This window comes from Scophthalmus maximus, chromosome 7, assembly GCF_022379125.1.
Source record: "Scophthalmus maximus strain ysfricsl-2021 chromosome 7, ASM2237912v1, whole genome shotgun sequence".
Taxonomy (NCBI): Eukaryota; Metazoa; Chordata; class Actinopteri; order Pleuronectiformes; family Scophthalmidae; genus Scophthalmus; species Scophthalmus maximus.
The window spans coordinates 26,422,501-26,439,687 of NC_061521.1; the positions used below are offsets into that span (position 1 = coordinate 26,422,501).

The following is a 17,187-nucleotide window of genomic DNA, read 5'->3' on the forward strand; positions in this document are numbered from 1 at the left end:
GCCGTCATTTTCCCACGGCTGCCGGCTAAAACCTCTCCGGCCGGGATGTCGTTAAAGTTCTATCGCCCAGCCCCTCGTGCTCTGTGTTATTATGGAGAACGTGTTCTGGGCCTCCCGGGTCTCTACGTCGTGTATGTGCCTTGTTACGTGCGACTGTTGTCATGGCAGCGAAACGCCGTAGTTGCGCAGCAGACCCGGGGAGGAGCGAGGAGGAGCGAGGAGGAGCGAGGCGGAGCGAGGAGGAGCAAGACGGAGCGAGGAGGAGCGAGGAGGAGCGAGGAGGAGCCTTCGGAACACGAAGGGAGGGGCGAGGAGGAGCGAGGAGGAGCGAGGAGGAGCGAGGAGGAGCCTTCGGAACACGAAGGGAGGGGCGAGGAGGAGCGAGGAGGAGCGAGGAGGAGCGAGGCGGAGCGAGGAGGAGCGAGACGGAGCGAGGAGGAGCGAGGAGGAGCGAGGAGGAGCGAGGAGGAGCGAGACGGAGCGAGGAGGAGCGAGGAGGAGCGAGGCGGAGCGAGGAGGAGCGAGGAGGAGCGAGGAGGAGCGAGGAGGAGCGAGACGGAGCGAGGAGGAGCGAGGAGGAGCGAGGCGGAGCGAGGAGGAGCGAGGAGGAGCGAGACGGAGCCTTCGGAACACGAAGAGAGGAGGAGCGAGGAGGAGCGAGGAGGAGCCTTCGGAACACGAAGGGAGGGGCGAGGAGGAGCGAGGAGGAGCGAGGAGGAGCGAGGAGGAGCGAGGCGGAGCGAGGAGGAGCGAGACGGAGCGAGGAGGAGCGAGGAGGAGCGAGGAGGAGCGAGGAGGAGCGAGACGGAGCGAGGAGGAGCGAGGAGGAGCGAGGAGGAGCGAGGCGGAGCGAGGAGGAGCGAGGAGGAGCGAGGAGGAGCGAGACGGAGCGAGGAGGAGCGAGGAGGAGCGAGGCGGAGCGAGGAGGAGCGAGGAGGAGCGAGACGGAGCCTTCGGAACACGAAGAGAGGAGGAGCGAGGAGGAGCGAGGAGGGAGGGGGGCGAGGAGCGAGGGAAAGCGCTGGACTGGACCGTAGTCTCACAGGCCTGTTCATACAGAAAGAGGAGGTTCTGTGTGGCTTGATCCTTGAGGTGTTTTGACATGGACTGACAAAGACATGTAGTTCACACACCTGAACACCAATGTAACTTGTGTAAAAGGGCCATAATATGGGCCTTTTACACAAAAAACTACGTTAGTTTTTAATTGTCACGTCAACATATTGTTTCAATGACTTCGTCGTGACAGAAGGTGAAGCATGTAGAATGTATTTTTCGGAGCTTTAGCACCGATCCACCGATCACTACAGTTATTATTATTATTATTATTGTTACAGTGGCCCTGCAGTGACTCACGGTGTGTGTGTGTGTGTGTGTGTCCACCTGTCCTCGGTCCATGTCCACCTTCTTCCTCAGCAGCATCTCAAAGCGATGGTTGTGATGCAGCAGGTCGAAGACGTACGTCATCTCGTTGTACCTGCCGATACCCGTCAGCAGACGCACCTGCTCGCACACACACACACACACACACACACACACACACACACACACACACACACACACACACACACACACACACACACACACACACACACACACACACACACACACACACACACACACACACACACACACACACACACACAGGTTTAATTTTCAAGTTGACGACACCTGTCCGACAAAGGGGGGGCGGGGCTTACCATCAGGCTGTAGTGCTCCCCCGGGGCGAGGTAGGCGTGGCTGAGGTGGCGAGCGGCCTGCAGCACCCGGACGATTCCCTCCATGTTGCAGGTCAGACTGAAACAGTCGTGAGCCGCGACCAGCAGCTCCACGACTGAGGAGGAGGAAGAGGAAGAGTTTATCTCCCTGTGTGTGTGTGTGTGTGTGTGTGTGTGTGTGTGTGTGTGTGTGTGCATGAGTGTGTCGTACTGCAGCTCAGGTCTCTCAGAGGAACGACGTCAAGCTTCTCCAGCAGTTTGACTCCGACCAGGTTCGGGTCGTCACACAGTTTGATCAACTGGATGAGAGAGTCACGACCCTCCGAGGGACGGAACACCTGCTTCTCTGCTGACACACACACACACACACACACACACACACACACACACACACACACACACACACACACACACACACACACACACACACACACACACACACACACACACACACACACACACACAGTTTTTAAGTTTCACATTCGCTGGCGAACAGGATGATTGACCTCTCACCTCTGACCCCGTCCTCACCGGGCTGCAGCTCCTGGGCCGATGCGAGCAGCGCCTGGGTCACGGCGGAGGAGACGAGCTCGGCCACGGCGTCCGCCAACAGTCCCTGCGCTCGCACGAAGGCCCGGGCCGTCCGGAAGCGCTCGGGCCGGTCCGACTGCAGCAGCATCTCCAGCACGCCGCGAGGCTCCGCCCCCCAGATGTGACTGAAGGACACGTGCAGCTCCTGAGGACACAGGACACAACCAGTCACCCGACCAGAATCAAACTCTTCGTCAGTTGACCTTCGCGTCAAGAAAGAAGAAATATTCCCGTCGTGGTGAGAAACAGACGGAAGAACAGAAAACCAGAAGAAATGAAAACGTCCTGGACGTATTATGTCTCAGCTGATCCTGTTTGATATTTAGAGACGATGCAAACGATTTATTTTCATTATAGATTAATCTGTAGATTATTTTTATTGGTTCATAACATGTTGTGTTTCCCAAACACTCAACATGATGTTTTGTGTTGTTCCCACACCAAACATATTCAGTTCACTGTCACAGAGGAGAAACCAGAACATATTCATATTTAAGAAGCTGAAATCCGAGAATTGTGACTGTTTTTCTCCATAAAAACTATTTAATAGATTATCAACATAGTTGGTGATTAATCTGCTGGTCGATTACTAATCGATTAACTGTTGCAGCTCCAGTGTGAAACAGGTGCTGTGTGACTCATACCTTGGACAGCTGGTAGAGGCTGAGGACTTGTTTACAGTAGTTGTTTCCGTGGCGACACTGATCCAGCAGTGTCTGCAGCTGCACGGCGACCTCGTCCTTGGGTGGCGGGAACGCGGCGAGCGACAGGCTGCTGAGCGACGGCGCTGGAGGAGAAACAGAAAGATAGAGAGATGTATAAAGAATCAAACAATAAGGCTAGTTTATGGTTAACGTGTCGTCTTTATAACGACTGAAGGAGGCCTACAGGCGGTGATGCTCCGTCTCGGCTCGCCCTCCGGCGCCTCCTCTGGCGGGTCGGGGAGGAGCTCTCCGGACGCCAGGCCGCGGCAGCGCAGCACAACCCACACGTCCGGGTGATACAGGCGGAAGTAGCGGCAGACACGACTGGCCTCGTGGATACTGCCGTCGTCTAGTAACTGGCCAATCAGAGAAGCGAGAACCCTCCTGTCCTCCGGGCTCAAGCAAGAGTCGAAGTCAAGGTCGTCGGGCTGCTCGCCAGGACCCGGGAGTCCATCCACGCCGAGCCACCGCTCCTCGTTCAGGGCCGAGATGTTGGAGAAGGAGAACTCCTTCGCGAGTGCTTCGTACGTGTTCGTCTCGGGAGTGACTGCCGGCGACGGGAGGTTGAAGACGCTTTCCTTCTCCATGGCGGCGGCGAGGACGTGTCGGCGGACGCGGCTGACCCACAGCCTCTTTTCCAGGCGCTGCAGCTGGTCGACGGGGGCGGGGCTGAGCAGGGCGAGCCAGTGGGCGGCGAGGCCGAGCAGCAGGCAGCGCTCCTGCACGTCCGGCAGCTCCTCCGTCTGGGGCTCAGCTTCAGTCTGCGTCAGGAAGAAACGGGAGGCTGATCCGGGATCAGTGGCGTCGGACTTCAGTTGCTCCTGACACTTCTTCCAGAAACTGACCCGGGTCTCCAGCCTCCTCCACTGGGACTTGGACCTAACGGAGTTCAGCTCCTGAAGCAGCTGCGTGAAGAGACAGAAACAGAATTTAAAAGAAACGTTGTTTTGTGTGTTGAAGCTGAAATGCGACTCTGGTTCTGGTTCTGGTTCTGGAAGGTCAGGTGGAGCAGGACCTGGCTGAGCAGCAGGTGGTGGACGGGCAGGCCGGCGAGCAGCGCCGCCTGTCGGGCCTGAGCGTAGCGCCCCCCGGCCTGCAGCGCGTCCACTGCCGCCTGGAACTCCTCCTGCTGGACGGACGGAGAACTGCACTGCAGCAGCCTGGGAGACAGGCTGACCTCTGACCCCTGCAGCAGCTGACTGAGCTGACTCAGCTTCCTGAAGTCTGGACCTGCACACACACGCACACACATAAATAAATAAACATCTTGAGGAAACAGGTTTGCTGACGAGTTTCCCATCGTCTCCGGACTCTCCGGACTCCCACGTTCACCAGGAGGCGACCCAGACTCTCTCCGATCTCACCGTTGGACTTGAGCAGCTTGTCGACGTCGGCCAGCAGCTGCAGCAGGCGGTGGAGGTCGTACTGGGAGGAGCAGCGCTGCAACATCGTGAGCAGCAGCACGGAGGCCTGACTCTCCACCCACTGCAGGGGGAGTCCACCACCAGGGGGCACCGCACCGCCGCTTCTCAGCTAGATGCAGGGAAAGACGAGGACGACGGACGAGAGAGGACGAGGTGAGTAATCAACATTAAGCTCTGGTAATAAATACTTCTGCTTCAGGCAGGTTTTTACAGTCTCTACGAGCTGGTTCGTATTCCTGAGAATAGTTTAATGTGGACTCACGGTGACGAGCGTCCTCTGGAAGTCCAGCAGCTTTGCTTTGGCCTCTGAGAAGTTCCTGTAGTCACAGCACAGCTCGAACATCCTGAGCACCAACACCAGGGGGCAGTCCTGAGAGACGACACCAAAGAGTGTCCGTTAGGAAAAGTCTTCAACCCCTAATCCAATAATCACCGGAATCCAATAGGCTAAAAGAAAAACTGACAAATCTCCAAGAATATGGGAAAACCTCTCCCCCTTGAATTTAATAATATGTCTCGTTTTTTTAAAAACTTTCCCTGGATGTAAGATGAATTATAATCTGTGAGAAGAGCTGATTTGAACCTGGATGAGGAAACATGACACTGCATTAAATATAGTTCTGAGGGAGGAGCTTCAATCTGGTGTGAATAATCGTTTCTGAACCACAGTTCATCCAGTAGCTCCCGTAAATATAACTGATATTTTTTACCCTCTGGAAGAGCTGGAAGCCTCGGAGGAGGGGCCTGACGTGGCCCCGCCCAAGCAGCGTCCTCCAGATGATTGACAGGTCGTGCAGGGTCCACTCGTGGTGCTGAGCGGCCTCGAGCAGGTGGGAGGTGGCTTCGACCACCGTGACCTGGTCGACGGAGGTCAACACCCACGCGCACAGGCAGGGCAGCAGCTCCGCCCCCTTTTTCAATCAGGTTCAACAGAACCACATGAGCAACATTTACAGGTGATGTAAAGATCGAGTGATGATCGAGGGTTTGTTTACCTGCTGACAGGCAGCCAGCACGGCCAGTGTGGGGCAGCGCTGCACCAGAGCCTCTGACAGCAGGAAACCGCCGGGCGACGCCTGCTCCTGACTCCGCAGCAGCACCTGGAACAGCTCCGCACTCCCAGCAACCTCTTCTGTGCCCAGAGACACCGGCGGTGGCGGCGGAGGCTTCTCTGAGCTGCTGCTGCGCCTCTGACCGTGCAGCTGCAGGTCCTGGAAAGCCAGGTTCAGGTGGGCCTGGAGGGCGGGGCCAAACCGAGCCACCAGCGACCTCACCTGGAGGTCAGAGTTCACAACAGTGAATCAAACGAGCAGCAGCGTGTAGTAACATCCTGTGACCACCGGTCGTGTCGGCTCACAGAGCTTTAATGTAAGGACTTGTGGAGGTTTGTGTGTGTGTGTGTGTGTGTGTGTGTGTCTGTGTTTTCACCTGCTGCGGCGGGAAGCTGTGCAGTTGGACGAACAACAGGAAGTGAACAAACTGTCCGTCATCGGCGCAGTGGGCTGGGTAGACGGCGCTGAGCTCCAAACTGTGGAGCTGACAGAACTGAACGGGCAACGCCCACTCCTGAGACGCCTCGTAGGACGACCTGACACACACACACACACACACTCACACTCACACACACACACACACACACACACACACACACACACACACACGCGCGCGTTATGGAAAATATAATTTCACAGTGAAAATGTGACTCACAAGAAAGAAGTCATTATATCCTTTTTTGTTGGATTCATAAAAGAAAAATTAAATTATGATTTTGGATTCTTGAATACACACACAACACACACCTGCTGATGCCCTTCTGCTCCAGACTGTCCGCCACTGCAGCTTCCAGGTAGCCAATCAGCTCCTCTGCTGCTCCAGGCTCCGCCTCTGCCAACTTCACTCCTTTAGACACAGAAACGAGACAGATCAGAGTGTGTGTGTGTTTGCGTGTGTGTGTGTGTGTGTGTGTGTTTACCCAGACTGTGTAGCCGCTGTGTGGGAGCAGAGTGCGTGTTGTGTTGGTTCCAGTGCTGCAGGATGGCGTTCATGGCTCGGATGTCGACCCTCAGTCGGAGGCTGCAGACTCCCAGCAACTCGCAGAAACAAACGGCGGCAGACGCCACGGACGCCACGTCAAAACGCTGCAGGGCCAACCTGTACACCTGCTGCTGGGCCTGCTGCCAACTGCAACACACACACACACACATTACCAATGTTGACTGCTGGTGAGCTGAGCAGCCGTGGAGAGGCGGGGTCGTGACTCACAGCAGCTTCACATCGCCGCAGCCGCTCAGCCGCTGGACGAGGAATGTGGCGAAGGCGAAGGACGGTCGGCCATGACAGACGTAGTACAGGAAGTCCAGGTTCTCCACCAGAGCGAACTTGTTGACCAGCTGAGGGCTGGAGAAGTGAGGCAGCTCTGACGTCTCTGTGGAGAAAGAGCTCATACAGCGTCACTCGGCCTTCAGCTTCGTTCTACTCATTGCTCATTTCTATTTCCCATTTTTTATTCTACTGTTGCCACTTCTTCTCCTGCAGTTCTGTATGCTACACAATGACAAGTGGAGATGTAGGAGTCATTCAGACAGACATGATGCATCCAGAGACGGACTCTGAAGACAATGAAGAAGAATTTATCAGAACATTAATGTATTTCATGTTGCAAGTAACAATAATAAATAACATGAGCCTTCATCTTGACTACGTCATCAAACATCTAATTATGTGTTACGAACATTAGATAAACCTCGGTACTGATCGCCTGCTCAGACTTAGCTCCCTTAGCTAAACTTAGCTGAAAGTAAAATACTGATAATTAGCTCCACCCGGCTTCTCCTCTGATACGTCTCACTACAGACAACTGGATTCTCCTTGTGTGTGTGTGTGTCTGATATCTGGAGCTCACCGGTGGAGTTGAGGGTGTTTGCCGCCTGCCATCCAAACAGCCTGGACGGGTCCAGAGGATGCAGCGACTGGGAAACACACACCGGCTCAGTGGATTCACTTCAGACAACACAACCAACTGGCTCCTGCACGTGTAATGTTCCGATGAGGCCGTCAGGTGTGAGCGTACCTGCAGGAGGTGGTAGACGGAGACGTCCGAGGACGGGCTGTGTCCCCGGGGCCCGTTGGGGAACAGGGCGGCCTTCAGCTTGGAGTGGGGGGCCAGCGCCATCTTCAGGAGCTGAGGGTCCACGGTCCTCCCTGACCTGCCCGAGCCCTGAACCAGCACCTGCACACGGGAGGAGGAGGCACCATGTCTCACATCGCATCTTCAGTCGAGGATTCAGTTTCCTCCAGTTGTGTTTTTCTCCCGTCAGTCCTGGTGTGACAGCTGTGGTCTTTCGGATTTGTACGTAACTCGGCTGATCAAGAAATAACTTCTCATTAACGAAATGACGAATGCATTTGATAAAACATGCATCCAGTCCTGACTGGAAACAGATTTTCTTTCTACTTTTTTTTGTAAAATCGCAGAAGGTAAAAATAACAGCAAAGTTTCTGCACAACAGAAAGTTTTATACCTAATTCATAACTGACATTAACATGTGTTATGGGTGATAGAAGCATTGTAACATTGATGGAAATGGAAAAATACGGAAAAAAAACTTCCTCTAATTCGCAAAAAAAGGTTTATACGCTCGCTTTTTGTAAAAAAAAAATGTTAATTTGCATTTTATTTCTTGCGAACTTTCAAAAGTTTGCTTAAAATTTGCTTGACATTGAGTTGGAAACATATAGCTACTGTCCACGGTCCAGTTGCATTATGGGTAATGCAGGTGCCAGTCATCCTTGAAAGTGACAATATTCACATAATTTTAATATTTATCAAACCGGTGACGGTGATGAAACACTGGTGAAACATTTCTTCTTGTTATCATCATACTTATGTCTGTTGTATTTACTTGTATGTTGGATGTTATTTGTTCTTTTACAGTGAAAACATATGGGATTGTTTGGTGGGTTCTTTACCTGGTCGATTCCTCCGGGGGCAAACATGATGGCGGCCAGAGCCAGCAGACTGTGTCCCTCCAGCAGGAGGCTGCTGAGAGACGCCTGGCTGCCTGGCAGCAGAACCTGGGCGCTGGTCAAACTGGCCTGGAAGAGCAGCGCTGGGTCTGGAACCACAGACGGACACAGAGAGAGTGACACAGTGTAACTTCATCTCACGCAGATTATGTTGTTTATTATAAGGAGACGCTGGATCTGATACCTGACAGATCTCTGGTGATCTCCTGGATCTTCACCAGCATCTCAAACCAGGGCTGACTCTCAGACAGGCTCTGATTGGTCAGGACGGGGCAGTTCCTGGGAGTCAGTCTGTGTGCGAGGAGACACAAGGGTCATGAACTGACTGACGTGAACTAACCCTAACCCGCGTCTGGAAACACACACACACCTGTAGTGCTCCAGGTAGCTGTAGAGCAGGTACTTCAGGCCGCGCTCCAGACAGAAGGTGACGAAGAGGCCGTGGAGGTCGAGGCCGAGGGGAGAGCGGAACAGGGGGATGGGAGGAGACGACGCCATTACGCCTCCGCCCTGCGCCAGCCGCCACAGCAGCTTGTCCAAATCCGCCAGCTCCTCTGGGATGAAGAAGCCTTTTCTGGAGGAGAACACACAGATTAAAACTGTGACAGCAAGAGTTTTGTTTTGACAGTTATCAGTTAACAGTCACCAGGAGTCATCATGTGCTGTACCTGGCCAGCAGGTCCAGGATGTTCTCCCTCATGAAGGTGCTGCACAGAGTGTCGTCGTTCACCAGCTCCGCCGCCAACTCCGGCCACTGGGGGGCGCCGGTGGTCTCTCGGTTCTGGATCCATGTGATGACCCGGTGCTGGTTGTGGAGGGCGGTCAGGTAGCGCCACAGCACGGCAGCGTCACAGGAACTCAACTCTGCAGATCCAAGAACACGAGTGCGTAAAAAGTGTGTGGCATCGAACAAGCGATGTACTGAGTCGCTCGGTGATGCGGCGGTCGAACCTGTGTGCTGGAGCCTGGAGAGGAGGACGTCGGTCTGGCAGCTCTGGTCCCAATTCCTCACCCAGTCCAATCTGAGGTTCTGCCAGAGTCCACCGTCCTCGTCCTCGTCGGACCGCCTCGGTCCCACCAGCTCCCCCAGAACCTCCTCGCCTGCTCCCGCCTCCCTACGGACCATCTGAACGGCCCTGGGAAGAAGAAGGTCAGCGAGCTATAGCGAGAGACTCAGACATTTTTCTTCACCTGTGACTCCTCCAGACGAGGAGGCTCAGGTGAGAGGAGACGCTCAGGTGAGAGGGGGAAACTTCACCTGGACCGTGCAGTGTGAGCCGAGCAGCGAGATGCCGGCATTGATCCCAGTCGCTCCATCTCCCGGATGAACTCTACACTCTGCATCTCTTCTTTAGGGAAACAACCCCGTCTCGACAGCTGCTCCACCTGAACGAGCGACCAATCAGAGACGCACAGAGGCTTGTTCAGGTGTAGAACAGAGAGCAGTGACCGTAATGCTGCTGCTGCCGAGAGGAAGCTCGTTGGCAACGTTCTTTGGTTGTTTTTAACATCATTTAAAGAAAAGAATTATTTTATTTAAAACATTTAAATTCAAAATAACTTTTAAAATGTAAAAATAAAATTAAAAAATTCCAATTTGTTTTCATTTCAAAAACAAACAAAAATACAAAAATATGCATTTAAAAAAAAAACATTTAAACCAAGCAAAAAACTTGCTCATGAACTTCCACTCTGCAATGGCAGCGCACACACACACACACACACACATATATATATATATATATATATATATATATATAATGTATGTAATGTAATGCCTTTTCCATTGGTTATATAATGGCAGTCTAGTGTTATGAACTAGAAAACATGGCTTAAATAATAATTTGTTTTTAATGAACTTACACAATTACTGAAAAAACTGAGATGACTTAAAATATGTGTTGGACACATGTAAGACCAAGAAATCTGAAGAAGGAAAAACGGCTTCGGTCTGAAAATGGTCCCAACGTTCCACTCTGGTAAAATATGAGATATTAAAGATGAAGAGTTCAGACTCACCACGAACTCTCTCAGCTGCTTGTCGTCGGTGTAAAGACAGAAACTGTGCAGCTGCTTCTTCACACTAAAACCCTGCAAACATGAAAACACAACTGAAGGTTTGTATTCGACCAGAACAACAAGAAGCTTCTGTTTCAGTTTGATGTTGTTCAGATTGAAGCTCTGGTTCAGCTGCACATTGCTGTTTGTTGAAGATACTTTTGAAATGCAGGAAGTATAATGTTGAAGTAGAGTCAATTAGACTTGAAACTAGAGATTGAACCATAAACTCCTCAGGAAAATGTTTAGTGATGTTATGAATCAAGTGAGAAGTAGAGTCATGTTCTCAGACTACTACAGAAACAACCAGGGGCGTTTGATTGGTCGATGGGTCACCACAGTTGCGTGTTCTCACCATGTTCACCAGGAGTGTGTCTGCCGTCTGGAGGTCTCGCTGCTGCAGGCGGGAGAAGACCTGTCGCAGACCCTCCGTCCTCAGGGCCGACAGCTGCTGCTCCGGGCGGCTCCGCCTCCTCAGGACGGCCTGAGCCCTGGGCATCTGATTGGTCAATATGGACTGGCGGACCAGTTCCTGCAGAACACACACCACATACCACACACCCCACACCCACACACACACACACACACACACACGCGTTATGAAACACGAAGGGAAAAGTTTGACACTTATGGACAAAGAGTAACAAAAGTGTCACCTCCGTCGGGAGCTCCTCCCACTCGTCCCCTGGCTCCTCCCTCTGAGTCTGAGCGGCGGAATCGGTGGTGTCGCCCCCTGCAGGCCAGGGGAATCTCTTCATGTAGCTCCTCAGCTCGGTGACGTAGCGGTCCAGAACGCCCACGCAGCTCCGTACACCGCCGTCCTCATCTGCTGACACAACAGAGCAACTCTGACTCCCCGCCAGCGCGCATGTGTGTGTGTGTGTGTGTGTGTGTTCTTACAGTGCGAGTTGGACAGCACGGAGCGGATCTGTGTGTTGACGAAGTTCACGGTGATGTTGAGCAGCTGCTCTGAGAACTGTCGACTCTGAGCTTCGCTGTTCGAGTCTCTGACGGCTGAACATAACAGGTCCAACGCTGGACACAACTCCTGGACACCTGCACACACACACACACACACACACACACACACACACACACACACACACACACACACACACACACACACACACACACACACACACACACACACACACACACACACACACACACACACACACACACACACACACACACACACACACACACACACACACACACACACACACAGATCAGTAACTCGGTATCGGCGAAGCTCAGGTATTTGAATCGATATCGGGAAGAGAAAAATGTCAGCTGAACATCTCTACTATTTTCAAGGAAGTAAAAATTTCCTGCAGACTTTAGTTTTTGACTTAAAATTAGGAAGAACTTCTGCGGAGATTGAGCGTGAGAAGACTACAGCTTCAGGAGAGAGACGATGAAGGCTGTAAACGTACCGTCCGTCAGGCTCGGTGTGGAGGCCGTCGGCTGATCCGCAGCACTGAATGTCTTCGTCGTCGCCGGGTTCAGAACGTTCTCTTTGCTCTTCAGGTAGAAGTCAACCGTGTCCAGCTGACGGTTCTTCAGTCCGGCCTGCGACGACACAACAACCAGCTTTAAAAAATACAGTCCAGAGGTCACGAGGTCAGTGTGCCTGTGAAGGGGAAGGTGGTCGCCGCCTCCTTCCTACCTGCAGGGCGTGGATGGGGATGGAGCAGCGTCCCCAGCTGTTCAGGTGACACACGGTGTCTACTGTCGCGGCACTGCCAAACAGCATCAACCTGCTGAGCAAGTCCTGCTGGGAAACTGAGAACAAGACCTGGAACACGCCGTCCCCTGGACACGGACGAACAGACGGACGTCATGGTGGAAACAAAACTCTAGATACTCAGACAACTGAAACCTAAAACAGTCGGACTCACTCTTCAGCAGCAGTCGGTGCTGTGCCTCTCCGCAGCGCTGGAGCGGTGCTGCCTCGCCCTCCGCCTGGTGGTAGCTCACGCTCCCGGACTCAAAGTCCCATGACACCACGGTGGTCTGCCTGTTGCCAGGGGAGACGAAGGTCAGCTGGGCGGAGAAGTCGGAGACCGCGAGCAGAGACGAAGCTGACGACTCTGGGACGAAGGAGAAGTCGACGGTCGCGCCACCGCAGGGGACTCTGCTGTGGGTCGAGGACGGAGCCTGGTGGGACTCCAGGTGGGGGAGGGAGGAGGACCAGGACGCCCTAGCAGGCTGGGAGGAGGGAGGCGGAGCCTGCTGCGCTCTGCTGTACATGGAGGCCAGGCGAGCTCCCCAGGATCTGGAGGTGAAGTTCCAGGATTTAAGGTGAGAGGGTATTAAATATAATAGTGCCAGTCATATCACTGTTCTGATAATCTATAACCTATAAAAGTATGTGTGATGAGTCAGCGGTTTACCGGTCAGTGCTGAAGGTCGACCCGAGGGCGGCGAGGCAGCATCCGGAGCTCGACAGGCCATCCTGGTCTCCGAGCTGCTGCTGCGGCCCGAGGGCCGGGAGGGCGGGGCGGGCGGCGCACAGCAGGTGGTCCGGATACAACCTGGAGGAGACAGAGGGAGAGATCGTGACAGATGTCAGAGCGTCACTGAGCTCGGTGGTTCTGACCTGAACCGCACCTGAAGTAGTGGTCGAGGTCGACGGCGACAGCGGCGTGGGACTCAGTGACGGCCACGGCCGTGCTGAGGTCGGCCGACACCTGCAGGAGGCAGAAGGGGGAAGAGGAGGGGAAGGTGGAGACAACGTGGTCCTCGAACAGGCCAGCGCTCAGGTAGGCGGGGAGGTCGACGGTGGCCAGCAGGCGGCCATCGGTGATGTCATACAGAGCTGGAGGGCGGAGTTAAAGAAAAGACCCAAGACACAAGACTATACAATGATCATATGCACTGGAAACCAGAGGTCAGTTTTCAATTAGGCATTATCCTTTCATAATCATCTGTACATTATTGACATAATTAAATAAAGTCAATCAAGCTAGTTCCAGTTTGTTCTCATTATACACTGCTGTGTTTTTGAATTCATTATTCTTATATGTTTATCACACGTTAGCATAAAATACATTAATCACCTGGTCGCCTGCAAACAGCTGGTCCAGATTTAGAAAATATTGTTTTGTTTCACTCGGTCTAGCTTAGTTGTACAGACTTTAGCTCGCTGCTAGTTTAGCTTGTCTCTGTTTGTTTGGGTTTAGCTTGAGTCTCGCGTGATTCACATCATTTACATTACATCTTTACAGTTTCCGTAGGATTTATTCACTTAGTTAACTGTCACGTATATAAACTCAGTTTAATTTCGCTTAGCTAGCTTAAATAGCATAGCTAGTTAACGTCTGCTTTATCTTTGCTTGATTGGTCTTAGTTTAGCTTGCGTTAAGCTAGCTAGCTTCTTAGTATAGTTCTTTAGTTTAGTTTCATTTTGAATCAGTTTCATTTACTTCAGATTAGTTTATTCATGTTAGTTGAATTTATCTTCTTGTTATTAAGTTTAGTTGAGTTCAGCTCAATTTGATTTGGTTTAGTCAATTTAATGGTATAAGGGAGCAGAGCTAGTTAACGTCTAGTTTATTTTATCTTAATCTCTTAGTTTAGCTTTGGTTAATCTAGTTATCTTAGTATAGTTATTTTGTCTAGTTAATTTTGAATCAATTTTATTTCCTTCAGATTAATTTCCTTTAATTCATGTTAGTTAAGTTTATATTCATTTAGTTTAGCTTAGCAAGGTCAATTTTGTTTAGTTCAGTCAATTTAAATGGAGCAGCGAGCAAAGCTAATGGATGGATAGTTTAGCTTAGCATCATTTAACAAAAGTTTAAATCAGTTAGCTCAATTAATCTTTGGGTGTTTATTTTATACAGCGGAGAGTACTTAATCGACACATTTAACATTTAAGTTATGTTTAGTTACGTTAAGCAATGCTTTATGTTAATTTGGTGCCATTTACATAAATTTCTGTTGAGCCTTAGAGATAACTTAGTTTTAATTAATTTAGTTTGTGCAGTCTATCTTAGTTGATGACTCTTATTATCACATTAATTATTATTCAATATTCAGTAGCTGCGATGGCGGTGGACGTAGCCATGGTAACAGCTGTAGCGGAGGATACATATGATTCCGTCGGAGCTGAGTGTGAACAGTGTGTCTCTACAGACGCAGTGGTGGACGGCCGAGTGTCTGTCGCCGTCAGTCGGCCGGATGCTGCAGCAGGACAATATCTGCGGCTCCGCCTCCGCCTGCCGCCACCGCAGCCGCAGCAGCCAATCGTCGTCCAGCAGCACGCAGCAGCGGCCGGCGGCGAATGACAACACACGCAGCGACCGCAGCTCGCACACACCTGAAAATTTAAAACGTTTTTTATTAACATTCACTTCAATTAAAAGATGTATAACTGTAATTCTAAAGCACTGTACTCACCGTGGTCCTGCTGCTGGACACTCCGCTGCAGGAGGCCTGCGGGACAATCTGCCACATGGAGCAGCGAGATGGAGGTCGATCGTTCTGCCTCCACCTGCAGCAGCTTCAGGTCACACTGACGTCCGACAGCCACGAGTCTGCAGCCGCTGACGCCTCGACTGTGGACGCTCACCTCCTCCTCCTCATCTCCATCCTCCTCCTCCCAGGAAAAACTAGAAACAGGAAGAAATTAAAAATGGCCAAATGATGCGATAACAGATATTAGATGGATAAATATTTATTTATTGTGGATACAAAAGTGCAAAAGTGAAGTTTGTGGCAAATTAACAAAACTAAACAAGTCACTCGCCAAACTCTCCGTCCATTTGTAGCCACGTCAGTGAGACGACTGTCTGTCTGTCTGTCTGTCCGTCTGTCTGTCTGCTGACTAAAAATTGGCCAATATGAACCTTTCACAGAGTTTCTGTTTAATGTGTATTTATTTTTAAATTTTAAGTTAAAATGTTTTTGGGGATTCAGGTTCTATATATTTGGTTGTATTTGTTTTTTTCTTCTTTAACTTTGTTAAAAGTGCCATAAAAATAAAGATTATATATATATCTATATATATATAGATATATATATCTATATATATATATATATTATAGTATGCGCCGGAAATACAAGTGAATAAACTAGAGCAGCAACAGCTAATCCATTAATAATCGTCTACTAAATTAATCGCCCTCTATTTTGATAATCGATTAATCTCTTCAAGTAGTTTTGTTTTTTTAAAGTCAAAATTCTCTGATTTCATCTTCTTACATGTGAAGATGTTCTGGTTTCTTTGCTCCTCTGTGACAGAGAACTGAAGATCTTTGGTGTGTGAACAAAACAAAACATCATGTTGGAGTTTTGGGAAACACGATCAACAGTTTTCATTTTATGGAGCAAACAACTAATCGATTAATGGAGAAAATAATCGACAGATTAATCGATAATGAAAATAATCGTTAGTTACTTTGAGTTTGATGTTGTGTTTAGTGTCAATTTAAAAAATGGGAAAAACCAACACATCTTTACATTTGAGGAGCTGGTACCAGTGGAGTTATGACAACTTATTAAAGATGTATGTGTTCATGTGACATCACGTCAGTCAGGTGATGAGGAACTGACTGCAGGTGAACCGGACACTCACTCGGTGCAGCAGCCGTCCGCCGCCGCCGGAGGAGCCTCTCTGTCCGCCGGGTCCCACACCACCAGCCGGCCCGGGGCCCCCACCACCAGCCGGCCCGGGGCCCCCACCACCAGCCGGCCCGGGGCCCCCACCAGGCAGCCGAGCAGCGAGCCTCCGGGAGCGAACTCGGCTCGGCGGATGTCCGCTACCGCTGCACAGTTCTGGTTCTGGGGGATCACGGCCACGGCCACGGGGCTGCGCTCCGGCCGCTGAGCCGCCGCCGCCTCCATCTTCTTCTTCTTCTTCTTCTTCTTCTTCTTCTTCTTCTCCTTCTCCTTCTTCTTCTTCTTCTCCCCGTGAGGCGACACTCCTTCTTCTTCTTCTTCCTCCCGTCAGGTAAACAACATACAGCGCGGTCACATGTCACGTATCACGTGGCCCGCTCTTTTCCCGTCAGCTGACCGAATCTGACCAATAGGAAAACGACAAACAGAAACAGTCAATTTAATCGAATGACGACGTTGCTTCCGGGTCCAAATCCCATTAAATTCAATGATATGTTGAAGTAAAATTATCATATTGTCATATAATGTGTTCATGTGATAATTTTATTTTGTATATGTTTTTAAGTCTTTATTTTTTTTTCTGCACTGTCGTTTTTCCTGTACTGTAAAGTTTTGTTCAGAACCACTATAATTCCAAATTTAAAATATCAAATACAATTTTGAAATAAAATAAAATTGAATAAAAAAACGTATCATATTTACGTAATAAAAGTAATACAACCATACCAACAACATGAGACAAAAGTTATGAATCTGGACGAATAAGATAACATTTTGTATTTTAATTTGCAATAATAATAATAATAATGAATATAAATTAAGCCAAAAAGGACTGACCTCCGTAAAAATTATCTTGAAGTAAAAATGACTACGTTTATTATCTGAGAAATTAGAGAGATTTGAGTTTTTCATGGTGGAAGAAAATCTTCTGCGTTTCATGGAAACTTTTACAAGCTCATGTTCTTTTTATTCTGAGTGTGTTAAAATAATATTGAAAAAAATGAACCAATAACACCCAGGAAGTGCCAGGTAGTCCTTTAT

General features: G+C 50.4%; 1 protein-coding gene across 7 annotated transcripts in view; it reads right to left on the reverse strand.

Annotated features, from left to right (window-relative positions):
• Positions 1 to 16,511, reverse strand: part of spg11 (SPG11 vesicle trafficking associated, spatacsin) — an 18,095-nt gene extending 1,584 nt beyond the window's left edge. Inside the window, exons 1-35 of one of the 7 annotated variants that reach the window (XM_035641856.2) lie at positions 16,103 to 16,511; positions 14,926 to 15,137; positions 14,618 to 14,845; positions 13,135 to 13,342; positions 12,918 to 13,058; positions 12,423 to 12,799; positions 12,191 to 12,336; positions 11,958 to 12,093; positions 11,422 to 11,577; positions 11,178 to 11,347; positions 10,877 to 11,053; positions 10,483 to 10,554; positions 9,722 to 9,849; positions 9,415 to 9,599; positions 9,132 to 9,327; positions 8,834 to 9,037; positions 8,648 to 8,754; positions 8,407 to 8,552; positions 7,508 to 7,666; positions 7,340 to 7,406; positions 6,700 to 6,862; positions 6,410 to 6,618; positions 6,237 to 6,336; positions 5,866 to 6,025; positions 5,433 to 5,711; positions 5,148 to 5,348; positions 4,700 to 4,807; positions 4,378 to 4,546; positions 4,029 to 4,243; positions 3,198 to 3,918; positions 2,954 to 3,096; positions 2,232 to 2,454; positions 1,930 to 2,064; positions 1,701 to 1,834; positions 1,357 to 1,503 (exon numbers count right to left, since the gene is read on the reverse strand). In XM_035641856.2, the coding sequence (XP_035497749.2) occupies positions 1,357 to 1,503; positions 1,701 to 1,834; positions 1,930 to 2,064; positions 2,232 to 2,454; positions 2,954 to 3,096; positions 3,198 to 3,918; positions 4,029 to 4,243; positions 4,378 to 4,546; positions 4,700 to 4,807; positions 5,148 to 5,348; positions 5,433 to 5,711; positions 5,866 to 6,025; positions 6,237 to 6,336; positions 6,410 to 6,618; positions 6,700 to 6,862; positions 7,340 to 7,406; positions 7,508 to 7,666; positions 8,407 to 8,552; positions 8,648 to 8,754; positions 8,834 to 9,037; positions 9,132 to 9,327; positions 9,415 to 9,599; positions 9,722 to 9,849; positions 10,483 to 10,554; positions 10,877 to 11,053; positions 11,178 to 11,347; positions 11,422 to 11,577; positions 11,958 to 12,093; positions 12,191 to 12,336; positions 12,423 to 12,799; positions 12,918 to 13,058; positions 13,135 to 13,342; positions 14,618 to 14,845; positions 14,926 to 15,137; positions 16,103 to 16,371 (6,591 nt within the window). In that variant the 5' untranslated portion in view covers positions 16,372 to 16,511. Of the gene's footprint in view, positions 1 to 1,356; positions 1,504 to 1,700; positions 1,835 to 1,929; positions 2,068 to 2,231; positions 2,455 to 2,953; positions 3,097 to 3,197; positions 3,919 to 4,028; positions 4,244 to 4,377; positions 4,547 to 4,699; positions 4,808 to 5,147; positions 5,349 to 5,432; positions 5,712 to 5,865; positions 6,026 to 6,236; positions 6,337 to 6,409; positions 6,619 to 6,699; positions 6,863 to 7,339; positions 7,407 to 7,507; positions 7,667 to 8,406; positions 8,553 to 8,647; positions 8,755 to 8,833; positions 9,038 to 9,131; positions 9,328 to 9,414; positions 9,600 to 9,721; positions 9,850 to 10,482; positions 10,555 to 10,876; positions 11,054 to 11,177; positions 11,348 to 11,421; positions 11,578 to 11,957; positions 12,094 to 12,190; positions 12,337 to 12,422; positions 12,800 to 12,917; positions 13,059 to 13,134; positions 13,343 to 14,617; positions 14,846 to 14,925; positions 15,138 to 16,102 lie in introns of all 7 variants that reach the window. The other 6 variants (XM_035641855.2, XM_035641857.2, XM_035641858.2 and 3 more) reach the window with 6 other exon arrangements.
• Positions 16,512 to 17,187: the final 676 nt, after the last annotated feature.